This window comes from Lytechinus variegatus, chromosome 17 (genome assembly GCF_018143015.1).
Source record: "Lytechinus variegatus isolate NC3 chromosome 17, Lvar_3.0, whole genome shotgun sequence".
NCBI classification, from domain to species: Eukaryota; Metazoa; Echinodermata; class Echinoidea; order Temnopleuroida; family Toxopneustidae; genus Lytechinus; species Lytechinus variegatus.
The window spans coordinates 16,210,795-16,227,668 of NC_054756.1; the positions used below are offsets into that span (position 1 = coordinate 16,210,795).

Here is a 16,874-nt window from a genome sequence, read left to right on the forward strand (position 1 = left end):
GTGAAAATATCGCAATAAGTTCGGACTGGGGTAAATTGAGCTAGCCAAGATAAGGCAAGTTGAGCCATGGTAATTCTTAATGTATAATAAAAAAAACCTTAAAAAGCCATTGATATGACAGGCAGAAAGAGCAAATTCACATGACAGGTTCTTTTACTTTTAGAGGATGTTAGTATTTATAGAGAATTACGGTGTAGCAAGTGAAGACTTTAAATAAAATATTGACATGCTGGTTCTTCCCACATGCATTTTGTACTTAATTTTTGTGGCTCAACTTACCCCAGAAGGTGGCACAACTTACCCCACAGATAGTGCAATTTGAGCCATTTTACATCGTTTTTTTTTTTCAAAGGTGATGACTTTCAGTGTGGGGGTAGAAAGTTATATGTGAAAAATATTTCCTAAGAATTGAATTTAAAGACAAGGTACTTATTCTTACAAGATTATTAGTCATATCAATTCTAACATACAAAATGCAAAAAGTGTCACAACTTTAATACCCCACCTTCCCCTACCCTAAATGAACTGCAAAGGTGTGCAATCTACATTCCCTTTTTCAGAAATTACAAACTTCTGCTCATTATCAAGCTACATGTATAAAAAAATGACATTCTGCTGATTTCTTCTTTTTTTCAAAGAAAGTAAGGTTCTACATGTAACTAGGCCTGGCAATTTTGGTAGATCATTCGGCCAGTAGGGGACTGGGGGAGTATTTCAACAACATTTTTGTCCAACAAGATGTCAGATCTGACAACTTGTCAGACGAAACTGTTGATCAAACATACGACCGAATAAAAAAAAACCAGCACACATGTCACACATGGCATAATCTACAAAATCGCATGATCACCTTTTGTGTAATTTATCACGCAAAGCTCGACGGGGAGGCTAGATAAAATTGCTTTTTAGTGGAAAGCATCATAATTCAATGACATTAGACTTGTCAAGAAAAATTGACATGTACATGTAGATACAGTAACACACATGTACATGTAGCTGCATGTTTGGGGCTCAGTAAATTATGCTGCGCGAGCAGAACACACTCAGAAGAAGCCTGCAAAGATTACATGGTAAATTTGGGCCATCGAAAGTGACTTAACTTTCCAATACAGGTACAGGTACATGTATTAAGGGTGCGGGTGGTCACAAATAAAAAGATCTGAAAGAGGCTGAATAGTGTTGAAAAAGTCTGAAATAGAATGAGCTCCCATAATTTTTGCACAGAGGAAAGCCAAAAATAAGCTGAAACTAAGCTGAAAATAAAAACAAAAAAAATCTGAAATCAGATAAAAATCTGAACTCTCACACCCCTGATGTACATGTATGCAGAAATAGATGGACTCATACTGAGCAGTACTTACATGTACATGTTCAGTATGTGTACATGCGAGGTCTATTGACCATACATGTAATACTTATTCTGATACACGGAACACCTGTCATCTGATAGACATTATTTTACCATCACATTCTGAGTCGGATTGAAAGCTGATGCTAGGGATAAAAGGATTGAACCCAACAAAAAATAATAATCTAGACTAATCATTTGTTTCAAAGAGATTAAACATTCTTCTGTCTAATGGCTGTTACATATATACATGTAAATAACATAATAAAATACAAGTTTTGTAATTAATAATCATAATCTAGCTGCCATGGTACTTCTCTGGCTGCTGTCATGTATACATCATCTCCGCCATGGCCGACATTTTCCTCGGAATGTAGACAATGCTATCAAAATAGCCTGCCAGGTCATCAACCGACGTATCATCAGGAAGACCGTCAATGGCCATTCTTGCCTCTTGCGAACAAGAATACTCCGGGCGAGCAGGCACGCGGCAAGACACGTTAGAAGTCCTGCCAGCCGGTCCGACTGAACTCTGAGATGGAAATGGAGTTGTGGCTGGTGGAGTAGCTAAGGGAACATGCATCTTTGGAGAAACGTTGAAACCTGTAGCACCGTCTCGATAGTTTGAAAAGTGTGGGCGAGCAGACGCATCAGCCGAAGCATCGCGCACACATGCTGCTTTACTTGCAGCGCCATCATGCAGCTTGTAAGATGGCACGGTAGAAAACAATTTCTTCTCAGATCGTTTCTCTTTTGAAACTGCTTCACCAGATTCCTCAATGATGGTGGCCAGCGTTCTGAACGATAAAAGCTTAGATTTGCACTTGCTACCAATGTGGCATGGGGGAACCTTCCTTCCACACCTACACACATCGCCATCCTTCTTTGTGTCACACCTGCATGGTACTTCCTCTTTAGGGCATGAGCACTTCCCAACACCAGCTGCAAACTTCACTTTGACATTTCCAGATTCGGACCACATCTTGCCGTGTGCCAACCGATTCGCCTGTTCAGACGAAGCGGTAAACTTACTACTCCGTATTAACGGATTCTCGCACGTTGCTTTCCCTCCATGGCAAGTCAGAAGGCTCCTGTATGGACTCAGTCTGTTCCTTGAGCTCCGCAGGGCAAGAGATTTACGGGTTTTCTTTGGCGGTTTGATGGACTGGTTGTACCAGCGAGAACTCTGCTTCGTCCCAGAGGTGCCATAGGTGGTATCATCTTTTAGCCTGTGTTGAGAATATCAAAAGGTCAGTGTAAAACTTCACCGATTCAAATACAGAGGGTGCAATATTATATCATGAACTACAAAGGACATAACAAGTGGAATGCCTCTGGCCGTCTCACCTGCATCACGCGGTTCAATATAGCAGCAGTGCTGACTTTGAATACTACTCTAACTCGCACAAGATGTTCAGTGATACATGGTTACTCTTATGTCCACTTTTTATGAACTAGACCAATAAACTTACAGAGATATGATGGTTATTCAACAAAAAACCCAACATGGCCAAAGTTCATTGACCTTACATGACCTTTGACCTTGATCATGTGACCTGAAACTCGCACAGGATGTTCAGTGATACTTGATTACTCTTATGTACAAGTTTCATGAATCAGATCCATAAACTTTCAAAGTTATGATGGTAATTCAACAGATACACCCAATTCGGCCAAAGTTCATTGACCTTTGACCTTGGTCATGTGACCTGAAACGCGCACAGGATGTTCAGTGATACTTGATTACTCTAATGTCCAAGTTTAATGAACTAGACCAATAAACTTTCAAAGTTATGATGGTAATTCAACAGATACCCCCGATTCGGCCAAAGTTCATTGACCCTAAATGACCTTTGACCTTAATCATGAGACCTGAAACTTGCACAAAATGTTCAGCGATGCTTGATTACTATTATGTCCAAGTTTCATGAATCAGATCCATAAACTTTCAAAGTTATGATGGGAATTCAACAGATATCCCCAATTCGGCCAAAGTTCATTGACCCTAAATGACCTTTGACCTTGGTCATGTGACGTGAAACTCATGCAGGATGTTCAGTGATACTTTATTAACCTTATGTCCAAGTTTCATGAACTAGGTCCATATATTTTCTAAGTTATGATGACATTTCAAAAACTTAAACTCAGGTTAAGATTTGATGTTGACGCCGCCGCCGCCGTCATTTCGATGTTGATTCCTCCAACATGGTCTAAGTTAATTGACCCTAAATGACCTTTGACCTTGGTCATGTGACATGAAACTCTAATAGGATGTTCAGTAATACTTGATTAACCTTATGGCCAAGTTTTATTTACTAGGTCCATATACTTTCTAAGTTATGACGTCATTTCAAAAACTTAACCTCAGGTTAAGATTTGATGTTGACGCCGGCGCCGCCGTCGCCGCCGCCGCCGTCGGAAAAGCGGCGCCTATAGTCTCACTTTGCTTCGCAGGTGAGACAAAAACAGATAGCACTTCAGGCAGTTTTCACTTGTTGAGAAAGGAGTTCCTTTATGGAAAACAAAAGAAAACTAACAAAATAATAAATATCAATAATTTGATTACACAGAACTCATTACACATACACAACACTTACAAAGACAAGAAATGTTAATTATTCCATGTTGATTTGATATCCAATCTATGGGATTATATAGTTTGAAACCAGATCACTAAGGGCACTCCTGTGGTCTAGTGGTTATGACACTGGTCTAGTAATCCAGAGGTCATGGGTTCCAATCCCGCCCAGTCTGCCTGTGACTTTTTTTCACTGTAGCCGAGCTCTTACTTCACACAGCAGTAGCATGCGTTTATACCCTTGTGGTATTGTCAGAGACAAAATGAATAACATCATATTTCATGAATACATGTGGTTCATGGAAAATAATTTACATGCATGAATGTTCCATTCTGTTGAGTTTAGAAGTGTAAAAAATTTATTCAAGGTAACAGGTATCCAAAATTATACAATTACACTTGCTGTACCTTGATTGCTTTTTATTCATGCAATTTGACATTCTGCATTCTATTCATCTTTCTAATTTTGAGCACAAGCAAAAAGAAAACAAAATTTTTGGATTCAAGAAAATCTCCAACATTGGTCTATTAACATCTGTTCTTATCTCCCCCACCTCCATGCAATCTTCAAAGCTAGAAAAACTACATGCATGTTTTGCACTGTTGTAATGTGTGACATTTCAAAATAAGATGAACACCAACTACATGTATTTGTATATATTACTGCATCATACATTTAACACCTAGAACTGCTTTGATATCTGCATGTATTTCAGGAAGACAGAGAAAGGGTGGAACTTTAAATTTTCATAATACACAAAATCCAATGAAGGAATTGATGTACATGTATGAATCAGTGAGATGTTGTAAATCTGCAGTTAACTAAAAATCTGTTAATTTTCAGGGAATCTCATTGACAAGCAGAAAGACATGGCACTATGGCAGCCCTGTATAATGCATGGATAAATGTTACTGTACATGTACCTTTAAAGATAAATGCCAGTTGTGGTAACGATATCAAAATGAGTTCGTACAGAATCCAATGAAATGACCACCAAAGTGTCTGTTTGTATGAATAAAACATATGTGCCAAAGGATTCTGGAAGAAATGAGCAAAAAAGCATGGGATTCGGGTCAAGCGTCGGGCCGACATTCAAAACAATAATAATACACTGTCCCACATGTATGCGCTTATTTGTGTTGGTGATCTTCAGTGTGAACATTTTTCACTGTAGATTCTAAGATTTCACAAAGTTCAATTTACGTAACTGTAACAGATCTACATGTACATGTAGATCCTCAATGATATAATTAAGCCTGGTTTTACAGGCTTTCTCGTGAAATTACTGTTTTACTGAAACAACTTTCATTTATCTTTAACTTACAAACATGGTTGCTCACACTTTGGTCCAAAATATAAACTTTTATTTTTCATCAAAAGGCACCCGAGATAATTATGTTACACAGCTCTTCATTTTGAGCCAATGATGTACTCACCTTTCTGGGTCCACCTTGAGCTTCTTAAACATGCCATGAAGGTAATCATCCCAGTCATCATCCGCTGACTGAGCTCCCGGCTTCGATGTTGCCATGGGATTTAGGGACTGGATGTTGGCTAAGCGACGGAGGGGGGAAGTGGACAGGGAAAGATATGTAAAGCACCACACAGATTCTTGATTCCTGTTTATAATAAGAGAAGAAAAGAGAAGAAAGGAGAGAGGGATATTGTTTAATTGAGTTGATACAATATCAAAGACAATAGATACATGTATAAATGCTGTATATGCATACAAGTACCACAGAATCTGTTCAACTTCATATACCGTAGAGCTTTATTCCAAATTGAGAACGTTTTTATTTCATATTGCCCCAAGAAATTATGGCCTTCTGATTATGTTGATATATATATACATATATCACTGTAATAACAGTGCACTGGTAACACAATATGACCAAAATATTGCCAATTATGAAAAATCTATCACTCTCTAGAATTTAGTCATTTCAGTGTTTATCATATACAGTTGAGGCCAAAAGTTTACATACACCATGGAATTCAATAAAATTTGTACGCTTGCCAAATATCGTAAAATTTACTATATCTTCAGAAATATAAATAATACCAAGACAAATTCAATATCAAATGAAAGAGCATATTAAGTTCTTTCACATGATTGGGATGAAGTTGGGAATAAAGTATATTCCAGGTGAAATTTTCTTTGAAGAAAAAAGTAATATTCCTGCCAAATGTATTCTAGTATTTGTTATTATAATTTCAAACATGATTTAATAGAAATATAATGTCAAATCTATGATTTATATTACACTTTCTATATGTCACCACTGAACAAAAAAGTGTGATCTGAAATGTTTGTGTTGAGAAGTAACTAGCTTAAATATGATATGTTTTTGTCAAGTTTTTATTTCTAATTTGTCTAAAATGTGAAGAGTTTTGGGAAAAAATGACATCTAACTATTTTTCAGCTCCTGATGACAAAGCAATGTGATGAAGGGGCATGACATACTCATTTGTTTGATATCAAATTTGTCATGATAGCACAGATATTTTATAAGATAGTCAATTTTATGATGTTTGGCAAGTGTCAACTTTTCTTTGAATTTCCTGGGTGTATGTAATCTTCTGGCCTCAACTGTATAATATAAAAAATGCTGAAACCAACTCAGAACTAAGTTGGTACCCAAAATCCAAACGCCTTTTTTTCATAGAAAAGCCCCAACAAAAGCCTCATTCCCTTCTTTGGCTCTCAAATATTTGCAACTCAATATATTAAAGTAGTCCGAATGAATTTTCATATTGATATGGTAAGAAAGGACTGCACCAATCCCAACATTGCTTGCATCAGTGTGAACATGTAGAAAATGGATTCCTCATCTGGGTAGCATAGTATCGGCTCCAAGAGAATCTCTCCTTGACAGTCTGAAAAGCATGGGCACAGTCCAAATCCCAATGCCATACAACCCGTTTCTTCTTCAGTCTGTTGGGAGGTGCAGCAATCTGGGATGAACTTTCTATATGTCACCACTGAACAAAAAAGTGTAATCTGAAATTTTGTGTTGAGAAGTAACTAGCTTAAATATGATATGTTTTTGTCAAGTTTTTATTTCTAATTTGTCTAAAATGTGAAGAGTTTTGGAAAAAAAATGACATCCAACTATTTTTCAGCTCCTGATGACAATACAATGTGATGAAGGGGCATGACATACTGTACTCATTTGTTTGATATCAAATTCGTCATGATAGCACAGATATTTTATAAGCCTGGGATGAACTTATTATGGTACCATCCAACCATCCCGACGAATCTTTCCAGTTCCTTGAACTACTTAGGTTGGGGGGTAATAACCAATGGTGGCCACCTTCTCCAGGTCCATCATAAGGCCATCTGCACTAATAGCATGCCCCAGGTAATTCTATCTCTTGGCAAGCAAACTGACACTTTTCAGTGTTATGTGCAAACCACTTGTCGCAAGTGGCCAAAGATCTCTCAGAGATCAGAGATATGGTGCTGGATATCTGCAGAGAAACATATAGCAGTTTTTTCCTATACATGTAAGGCAAACAAATGCAAACAAATGCAGACTTCTCAACGTCTTCATCAGCCACCCTCACCTGCTTGATGCAGTTTGATATGCGACCCTCACGCATGCCCATGCGATGTTTTGAAATCAGCAGTGAGTAATACATGTACCTGTGAGGAACTCGATGCTGGCTCTTTTTAGGCTAACCGGAGGATGAATATGGATTGAAATTAGGATGAAAAGTATTGAAGAAATTAAGCAAACACCCCATTTCTCAAATTTATTTTGTTTGTAACATACTAGACCAAAAGCTTCGGCCTCTGTTATGTTGGTTGTTCAGCTGAACTTCGTTGGCTTCTCTCACCAAATGTGTTTGAAATACAGAGACCGAAGTTCTACTTCTAGCGCGATCTGTACAGGGGACTCAATGGCCATATGTTTATGTACTAAGTTTGGATTAAAACAGAGAAGGTGAGTCACTGTTATTGTTCCTTTTAACTTGATTTTTCCCAATTTTTTGGCAATTAATGCCAAGAAGGAAAATTAATTTGCATTTCGATTGCATCATTTTTCAAAAGTTTGATTAAAGACAAAAATTGAAGAGCCCTGACGGGGGATGTGCCGTCTGTGTACAAGGATAAAATAATTTTTGGGGTTAAATTTAAAAACTCCTCGAAACAGACCACTGCGCTGCCAGCTGTCTGACCATGCTAACATAGATACCTACCATGCCTACAGTACAAAGTACAACTAACCAGAACAGACATGTACAAAGTGGAAGGATCAGTTCATAGAGTTCCATGCATCGTGCCTTGATTTTTCCTGTGCAAAGCGGCATGTAATACATGTAATGTACCCTTGACAAAATTGAGTGGACATGCCACATGACCTTCAAGTAGGGTTACCAAAAGGAAAATCTAAGTTTTTAAATCTATGTTAAAAAGCATTGAAAAGTACCTCACCTGAATCAGCATACTCAAAAACCCCAAGTGAATGACTTTTGGTATATCAAAGAGATCTAATTATCTGTTAATCTGAGGCTAAATTAGGTCCGAATTGTGACAGTTTTTGTGTACAAATTTGTAGTTGAAATTTCGTCGACACGCATGCACAAAGCTCGGCACTGAACGAGGGATTGTGGGCGTGTCCTTTCTCGCCTCGGCCTATTGTTACCCAAATAACGAAAGTACGTTCATCGTCCCAGTTAGTCTCGGATCCGAGCTTATCCAAATACACAATGATTAAAAAACAACCCAAAAATAAAAAGAAGAGAAAAGAAGAAATAAACGGCTCAAATGCAGTCGTTTGGTGACGGATAGTATGCTCTGACATCTCGCTGATATAAGGATTAGACATGGCATAAGTTTTATGCTATGATAACTAAAGCATGGGGGGGGGGGGCGAGGGCACTCTGACTTTCAAAATTATTAATTCTTTAAACATCTATATCTAGACAAGGGAGGGTCCAGGATTTTCCAAAGGGGGGAGCATTATTATCTACGGCAGTCAAAAAAATTTAGGGGGGGCACCAAAATTTTTGACAAAAAAAGGTTATCAAAGGGGGGGGGGGCGAAAAAAAAAATTGCCCCAAAAAAGTAACGTCCCCCCATAGGCAGCGGGGGGGGGTCGTGCCCCCCCCTCTAATTTTGAGGTGGGGGACGATCGCCCCCCTAATTTTTTTGTTGATAACCTTTTCTTTTTTGCTTGTCAATTTTTTTTTCGTGCGTGCCCCCTAAATTCCAGTGGACCCCCCTAAAAAAATCATGTGGTTTCCCCTAAAATTTGTGCTGATAAACTTTTTTTGGGGGGATAGGGCTTGTCACTAAAGTTTGGTGCCCCCCCCCCCTCCCAAAATTTTGCTTTCCGCTGCCAATGGTCCCCACTTGAAATTTAGGGGGATAAGGCCTATGGAGGGCACATTTTCCCGATACAAATTTGATATGCCTTAAAAAATGCTTTTACCAAAAATGGAAAGTCCTTTCGTCCCTAAAAATTGACAAGCAAAAAATAGGGCCTATTAACAAATTACAATATTGGCTCTCGATAATTATGCCCCTTGGATCCACCAGTAATCTAAGGGGAATTTTTTTTTATAGTTTTGATATGGCTACCTTCTCGGAGGGCGTCCTCGCCGCGGTAGCTGGATAGTGCTGCAAAAGAGTAGGCTTTATACTTCTTTTGCAGCATTAACTGACACTCCGAGACTTATAATTTTACCTTATACTTAAAAAATGAATGATACAAAATAAAACATAAACACTTGTTTTTAGAGTAAGTTGATGTAAAAATATATTCAGTCTGGGGCCATTGGCGTAGCAACGGTGGGCCGGGGGCATCTGCCCCCCTGAGATTTGGGGCCCCCTCCCCAGGTCCCCCCAGAAAAAATTGGAAGAGAAAAAAAAGTAAAGAAAAAAGGGAGAAAGAAGAAATAAAAAGGAAAAGAAGTAGAAAGACAGAAGAAAAAAGAAGAGAAAAATAAGGAGGAAGACGAGTGAATGAAATAATGTGAGGGGAAGACTTGCAATTTTTAAAAATCTTTTCATGTTACTATATAAAATTTTTGCTGGCGCTTTGCGCCATAATTGCCTGTTCGATGGGATTCATATCTTTCTCAATAGGCTGATGTGGAGCAAGTTTTGAAGTCAATATGCAACACATATTTTAGCTCGGACATCGAGCTTTCATTATTTTTTTTCATTTACAAATTTAATTGCTCTGTAAAATGTCCGTTTTATGGTCTACATTATCAGCATTTTAAGCTCATGCTGCGTGGTCACATTGTTTGATTTGCCAAGTTCATATTGTCTACGGGTATTCCATAATGTTCATTCCATTCAACAATTCAGAATGCCCAGAATTTAGGTCTGAATATAAAACATGCGCGATAGCGTGCACGTTCTTTATTTAAAATGTACTTAAATTATTCAGTTTTACATCAGAATATCAATAATTGTCTGCTCACGCTTCACGATCGCATTATTAATGATACCCAATTGACTATATCCTATTTATGACTTACAAAATATGAATAGAGTGTCCCGCTTTTAGGTCTAAAATCTCAGTTATCTTTCTCTCGCGCTTCGCGCTCGCATCAATTGTTTAGTTAAATACCTATCGGCTATCCCATTAATTAATACAAAAAGTGCTCAGAATGATCACGTTTTTTTAGGTCGGAATGTCAAAAAATTTGCTCGCGCTTCGAGCTCGCATTATTGAAATATATACCGTCTTTATGGGTAACTGTAAGCAGTCCTTAACAGGTCTCTTTTCGATAAGGCTAGAACAGTTGATAAAAATTTATGTTCAAGCTTGGGGGTACATACGAATCTTGTTGAGGATCACACATAACATTGCCCAGAAAATTAAATTTCAGGAAAAATACATTAAAGTATAAAAAAAAAATCGCTCGCGCTTCGCGCTCGCACTTTTATGAGATTATTTTATGTTTATGTTGTTTTATAAGAATAAAACTAACAAGTGACTGATATAGGTGAAGATAATTTCGGGCCCCATCCCCTATTGGCGAAATTCGGATCTCTTGTGGACACATACACACCCCCTGAAAAAGCAAGGACCCTGGAAAAAAATCCTAGCTACACCACTCTCTGGGGCATGGAGACTTGGAACTGTGCCCCATATCACTGTGCTTGCCTCGCTCGATTTGTATCATAAAAAAAATGTTTCCACATTAAAATACAGATCTAAGTACAATGGCCAGAAATGTTAGTACGAATAAGCTAGCAGAATTTGTATCATACCACCCATATAATTGAACGCCAACGAAGGCGTTTCTAAAACCTGTTTGTTTTATCCTACTTTTCCACTAAGATCTATCCCTTTTGCGTGTCACATGAAAGTAGTTTTGTGTGCAGATCTAGCGTACCGGTAGGACCACATGCAGTCATTAATAGGTCTCTAATTTTTTTCAACAAATGATGTCTCACTCACGCTTTCTTTAAAATTAATAAATTAGAGTCCTTGTATATGGTCCTGGGAAGTGGGGTGCTCGGGTTGTGACCCCCAAGATTTTTTTTTTTTTAGCTGGTGGTGCGTTTTTTTTGTACACGTACGACAGGGGGAGTGGAGCAAAGTTGAAAGTGGGGAAACAGAAAAGGGGCACTTTTTAGTGATTTTTTAAAGTGGGGGCATTGAGCTCCCACCTATCCCCAGGATCGCCGCCCCTGAACCAGAAGCACCATCCCCTGGAAATCAGTTTAGTATGATATTCGACCAAAATCAACTTATCTTTAGAGAGATAATTTCTTTCCCTTGGCTTTTTTTTCAAAGCCAGCAACCCCTTTAAAAGATATCTCCTCGGGCAATCCTCATGATTATCTAAAAAAATAGTGACGGATGTATACCTGGTAATCATATTACTAGCAGTGGCGGTATTGCCACCCCCTCCCAGTTTTTTTTTTCAAGTAGTTTAAAACAGAAAGAAGAATGACATTGATTTTTGTACCGCATTATATTTCATTAATAATTTCATTGGTAGAAACACACACACAAAATTCAAAATTTCATGTTTAGCCCCTTTTTCAAAACTATTCCGCGGCTCCTTGAAGAATGGAGAGATGGATGAAAGGAGAGAAACAAATAGGATGAAGGGGTTGATTCAGCTTTCGTCAAGGGGGGGGGGGGCGAATTCTTTTTTCACCCGTATTTTTCCCCAAGCGGCCGCGCGAAGATGATTTATATTTGTTTCTTTGAAGAAATGTTACTTTTTAGCTTTTGTCTTATAAATCAACATAGATATATAACCCTTTTTATTTAGTGCCAGCGCAAAGCGCGAGCTAATTCATTGAAATAATTATTTTTTGATCCACAAACTTTGAAATTTCTGGGCAATGTTTATCATGAAAAAAATGTTTATGCAACTAAACAATTACTAAGAACGCAAAGCGCAAGCAGAATTGACATCATATATAGGCACTTTTTGTAACTTAAACAGGATAGGTACGCAACTCAGCAACTGATGCGAAGCGCGATCACAAAATTTGAAGATTTAGACCTAAAAACGAGACATGTCTATTCGTGTCTTTTTACATCATGCAAGGAAAGGATTTTTTGCCCGGGGATTTTTGTATACGTTTCGAACTGATCAAAAAGGTACCTGTTAAGGACTATTTCACTTAATGGAGACGTTACTTCAACAATAAAATAATGCAAGCGCGAAGGGCGAGCCCGGCGATTTTTTTTGGACTCTTCTAAATAAAAAATGGAAAATTTAAATCAGTTATTGTGACCATGAACAGGATTGTCGCTATAAAACAATTAATGCGAGCGCCAAGCCCGAGCAGAAAAAAAATCGAGATTTAGACCTAAAAAATGGGACACTCGATTCATGTGTTGTACATCATGAAAAGGATGAGTAATAGGGGTTCCTCCTACATTAAAAATGCGAGCACAAAGCGCTAACATAATTTTGTTTTTCTGAAACTGGATAATAATTATTGAAATACTAACAAGTTGAGTATCTGGATAAACATGCGCGCGCGTGTTTCCGATTTATGCCTACAATCTAGGCATTCTGAATATATATTTAATATACGAAAATCCAAGCGAGCACGAAGCGCGTCCTTAAAATATTTGATATTCCGATCTGAAAAAAAGGATAGATTTCAGATCAAGTACTTTGTGAGGTGCATTTGGATCGCACTTAATAAAGAGCTGATACAGATTTGACAAAGGATCGGACCTGAAAGTGATGAATATTTTTCTATTCCTCTTGCTAAGCGCGAGATGAAACAAAATGGACAATTTAACCATTAAAATTAATATCTGATCTATTAATGCCTAACGACTTACCTATTCAAGCACGCACGCTCAATGCTAACTGATATAAGATTTTGAGAAATTTATGAAATAGGGCCTTCATGAAGAGTGTAGGTAGTCCACAAATGAAATAATGCTCTAGGGCACAGCGTGAGCTAAAAAGGTTGATACTCAGATCATAAGACAAATATTTTACAAAGCACTTTTTTATTGATTCGTGATACCTCGGTCACATTTTTTTCTAAGGCGAGTAGAAAACAGTTGTATTAAACATTTTTTGTGTGTGCCAGCTAAATATTGGTGGTTTCAATAAAAAAGAATGAAATGGCTGTTTCGACTTTCCGCACGGCCGCCGTACAAGCAAATGTGACCGAGGTATAAATAAAAAAAATAATAATGAAAGTTCAATGTTCTATAGCTGACTGTAGAGTATATGTTTTGTATTTTGACTGCAAAGCTTGAAATGTCAAGCTGATATATATCAGCTATTGAGCAATATGTACTCATCGAAAATGAGCAATGCGAGTGCGAAGCGCGAGCGAAAATGTCAATTTTGCATGTTTTTTTTTAATCATCAAAGTCTATCCCCTCCCTAATTTTATTCACTTTTCTCCCTCCCATTCCCCTCTTCCTTTTCCCCTCTCTTTTCCTTCTGTTTCTTCTTCCTTTCTTAATTTTTTGGCCAACGGGGTGGGGGGTGACCGGCCCCCTGATCCCTTCTTTGGTAGCGATTGTGAAAGCATTTGAATTATTCACCTCACAGTGCATGTTAAACGGGGAAAATAGGAAATGGCTAATTTTGAAAATCATTAATGTGATGGAGCCCTATTCAAGTTTATTTTCATCTATATACACCTTGACAGGGGCTGATCCAGGATTTTCAAAAGTTGAGGCATTCAATACAAAAAAATAAACAAGACCTAGTATACTAGACCCCCCCCCCTTTAATAGGTGAAATTTGCTAGGAAAAAAATCATCAAAAGTTGAAAAATAAGTCCTCACTTGAGAATGAACGACAAAATCCACTAACAAATATTTGACATATTACGGGAGGGGGCACCTTTATTTTTCTCCCTTTCCTTATTCCTCATCCATTCCATAGGCAGATCCAGGTGCCGGACCCAATTATGGGCGGCGGCACCCCCTCCTACTGGCGGTGCGAAAAATAGAAAGGTATATCATGCTGTTTTGTTAAAGAAAAAAAAATCGGTTTTTTAACGGCGCCGATCGGGGAGAAAAATTGTAGCCACCCCCCATTAGCAAAATTTTGATCTACACTGGGTATTTGTCTGTCGTACCTCTGAGTAAATGAAACAAAAAAATCAACAAATCACCGTTGCACTATAGTACTAAAATTTTTGCGAGTCTTTATTTTTTAAATATTTTTGTTTATTAATAATGGAGGTTCGCATCCCGAGAATGTGAAATGAAAAAAAAAAGAAAAAAAGTGCACTTAATAGGAAACACTAAACGTCCTTTTCAATTCCAATTAACTTAAAGTCCTTTAAATAAAAAAAAACAAGCATCATTTTTTATACCTTAACTTGTTCATCACGAATACAATGAAACCGATAATTATTTGCTTTGTTTTCGATTAATCTTTATATCATTAATTCACTTAAAATAAAATTCAAACATAAACAGGAAAACAGCACAGAAAATAATATAAAAAATGAATTGCAGTTGTATAAAACATCAGAGAAAATAACATGACAGCTAAATTCTATCTCGACAGGCACACTGTTCATTCGACCATAAAACAATCGCGCTGTTCCACTCTTTGTATACCCACAACTCTATCAGTATTGTTTCATCTTCATATGTCCTCAATGGCAGGGACACCAGCATAATAAATTCACTTCAAATAACATTCATACATACATATACAGGAAAATATCAAAGAAAATAATATAACAAATCAATTGCAGTTGTATAAAACATGGAAGAAAATAACATGGCAGATGAATTTTATCTCGACAGGCACACTAATTCATTCGATCATGAAACGATCGCGCTGTTTCACTCATTGTACACGCGCAACTCTATCTGAATTGTTTCATCTGTCCTCAGTGCGGCAAACACTAGCAGTGATGATAAGTGCACAAGTTGCAGTTGGACGTGCGCGGAGAATGAATTAAATTCGGCGGCTGAGTCAAGTCTACAAGTCACCAACGAACTTCACGATAGACCACGCCTACTTGCCGAGGTAACCAACGTTGATTGACGGCCCATTTAGTTTTTTGAGTAGTAGGAAAAAGTGCAGGCATGTATAAACTTCATTTTAATTTGAATTCATTCAAAAAAAGCATTTTTCTTCTAATATAGATGTTTCCAAAATATTCCATGTGTAAAACATAATTTTTAAAACATTTATTGCTATATTTTTGTAATGAAAAAAGGATTTCTTACGCAACAACAAGTATGATATGTGTGGGCAAGAGAACTACCGTTTTAGTCATAAACCATATTTTTTATGATTTTATTGTGAGCCTACTCAAAGGATTTTCGTTTATTTTTTATGAATTTCTAGACCATGTTCAACAGCGCCATCTCGAGCTTGCAATAATGCATGCGATCGCACGCATTTTTCTCCATAGCGAATACACGCGACGATAATCGTGGATTTCTCGTGGATTTAACCTCCAAACGTCACTTTCGATACCACATGAAGGTAAGACACTTCATCCCACATTAGTTAAATTTAATATAGACAACAACGAGCCTAAAATTTGTAACTAAGATGAACTAATTTGCTGAGGAAAAGCATTTCAATGCTCATTTTTGCCATCGAGAACAGACGATGGGTGGCAATGCGCACGATTTACGCACTTGCAATTGGCTTTTCATTTGCCCATAGGCTTTTTGCTCATTGGATCGGCCGACCTTTTGGTAACCCTACTTCAAGTCATGACCTTTTTGGGGCACCTCTTTTTTCATCTCGACTCAAATTTCAAAATCACTGCCTGAGGTGTTATTCAATAAACTCCTTCAAATATTTTTAAAATATTTGGTATACTTACTCATAGTAATATAGGGAACATTATTAAGTGAAAGAATTTGTGACACAGAAAAGAAATTGTTAATCTTAACTCGACTCAATTACCGGTATTACTTAGCTGCGCACACTTGTGCCGTGGCCGTGGCGGTCGTGGACCACACCGTCATCTTGCTCGCGACCGGGCCGTGGACGGGTCTCGCAGTCGCACTGCACTGGCCACGGCGAGTCGCAGTCGAGTTGTAATGTTAGTTGGTAGAGATATAACTTCTCAATAAAAACAGAATTAAAAGTGACATTTTAGCAAACTCACCTGTTTACAAGTTTCGTTACATGAAAAATAGGGAGAGTTGATCCTTTCTGGACTAACACGTCATCTGCAAGAGTTTCGCAATTTCTCACTCATCGCACGCCATGTTTGTTGTAGTTACTCTTCAACGCATGCGCAAATTACGTCACAATTACTCATCCATCGGATGATAAATCCATTTCAGAATGGGGGACTCAGTTTGAAATTGTAATTAATTTCGTCAAAAGTTTTCAATACAAACACAAAATATAGACTTACTTTCTTTTACGACATGTTTTTATTGCATATTGAGGAGCACTTTAAGATATATTAACTCTTACTTATTACATTGAATTAATGAATTAGTTTATTTCCCTATTAATGTAATCACCGGGTCTATACCACGTGA

The 16,874-nt window shown here is 37.7% G+C and overlaps 1 protein-coding gene across 1 annotated transcript; it reads right to left on the reverse strand.

Annotated features, from left to right (window-relative positions):
• Positions 1-356: 356 nt before the first annotated feature.
• On the reverse strand, positions 357-16,521 carry LOC121430755. Its single transcript, XM_041628142.1, has 3 exons — positions 16,490-16,521; positions 5,364-5,546; positions 357-2,577 (listed from the first exon to the last, which is right to left on the reverse strand). The coding sequence occupies exons 2-3, from the start codon at positions 5,456-5,458 to the stop codon at positions 1,677-1,679; spliced, it is 996 nt and encodes a 331-aa protein (XP_041484076.1). The 5' UTR covers positions 5,459-5,546; positions 16,490-16,521; the 3' UTR covers positions 357-1,676.
• Positions 16,522-16,874: the final 353 nt, after the last annotated feature.

Bases quoted from the DNA above. Each gene is read 5' to 3' on its own strand.
- LOC121430755 (XM_041628142.1), bottom strand. From the start codon at position 5,458: ATGGCAACATCGAAGCCGGGAGCTCAGTCAGCGGATGATGACTGGGAT. The intron at 2,578-5,363 runs GTGAGTACATCA...TTCTCAACACAG, and splicing joins CTCAAGGTGGACCCAGAAAG to GCTAAAAGATGATACCACCT.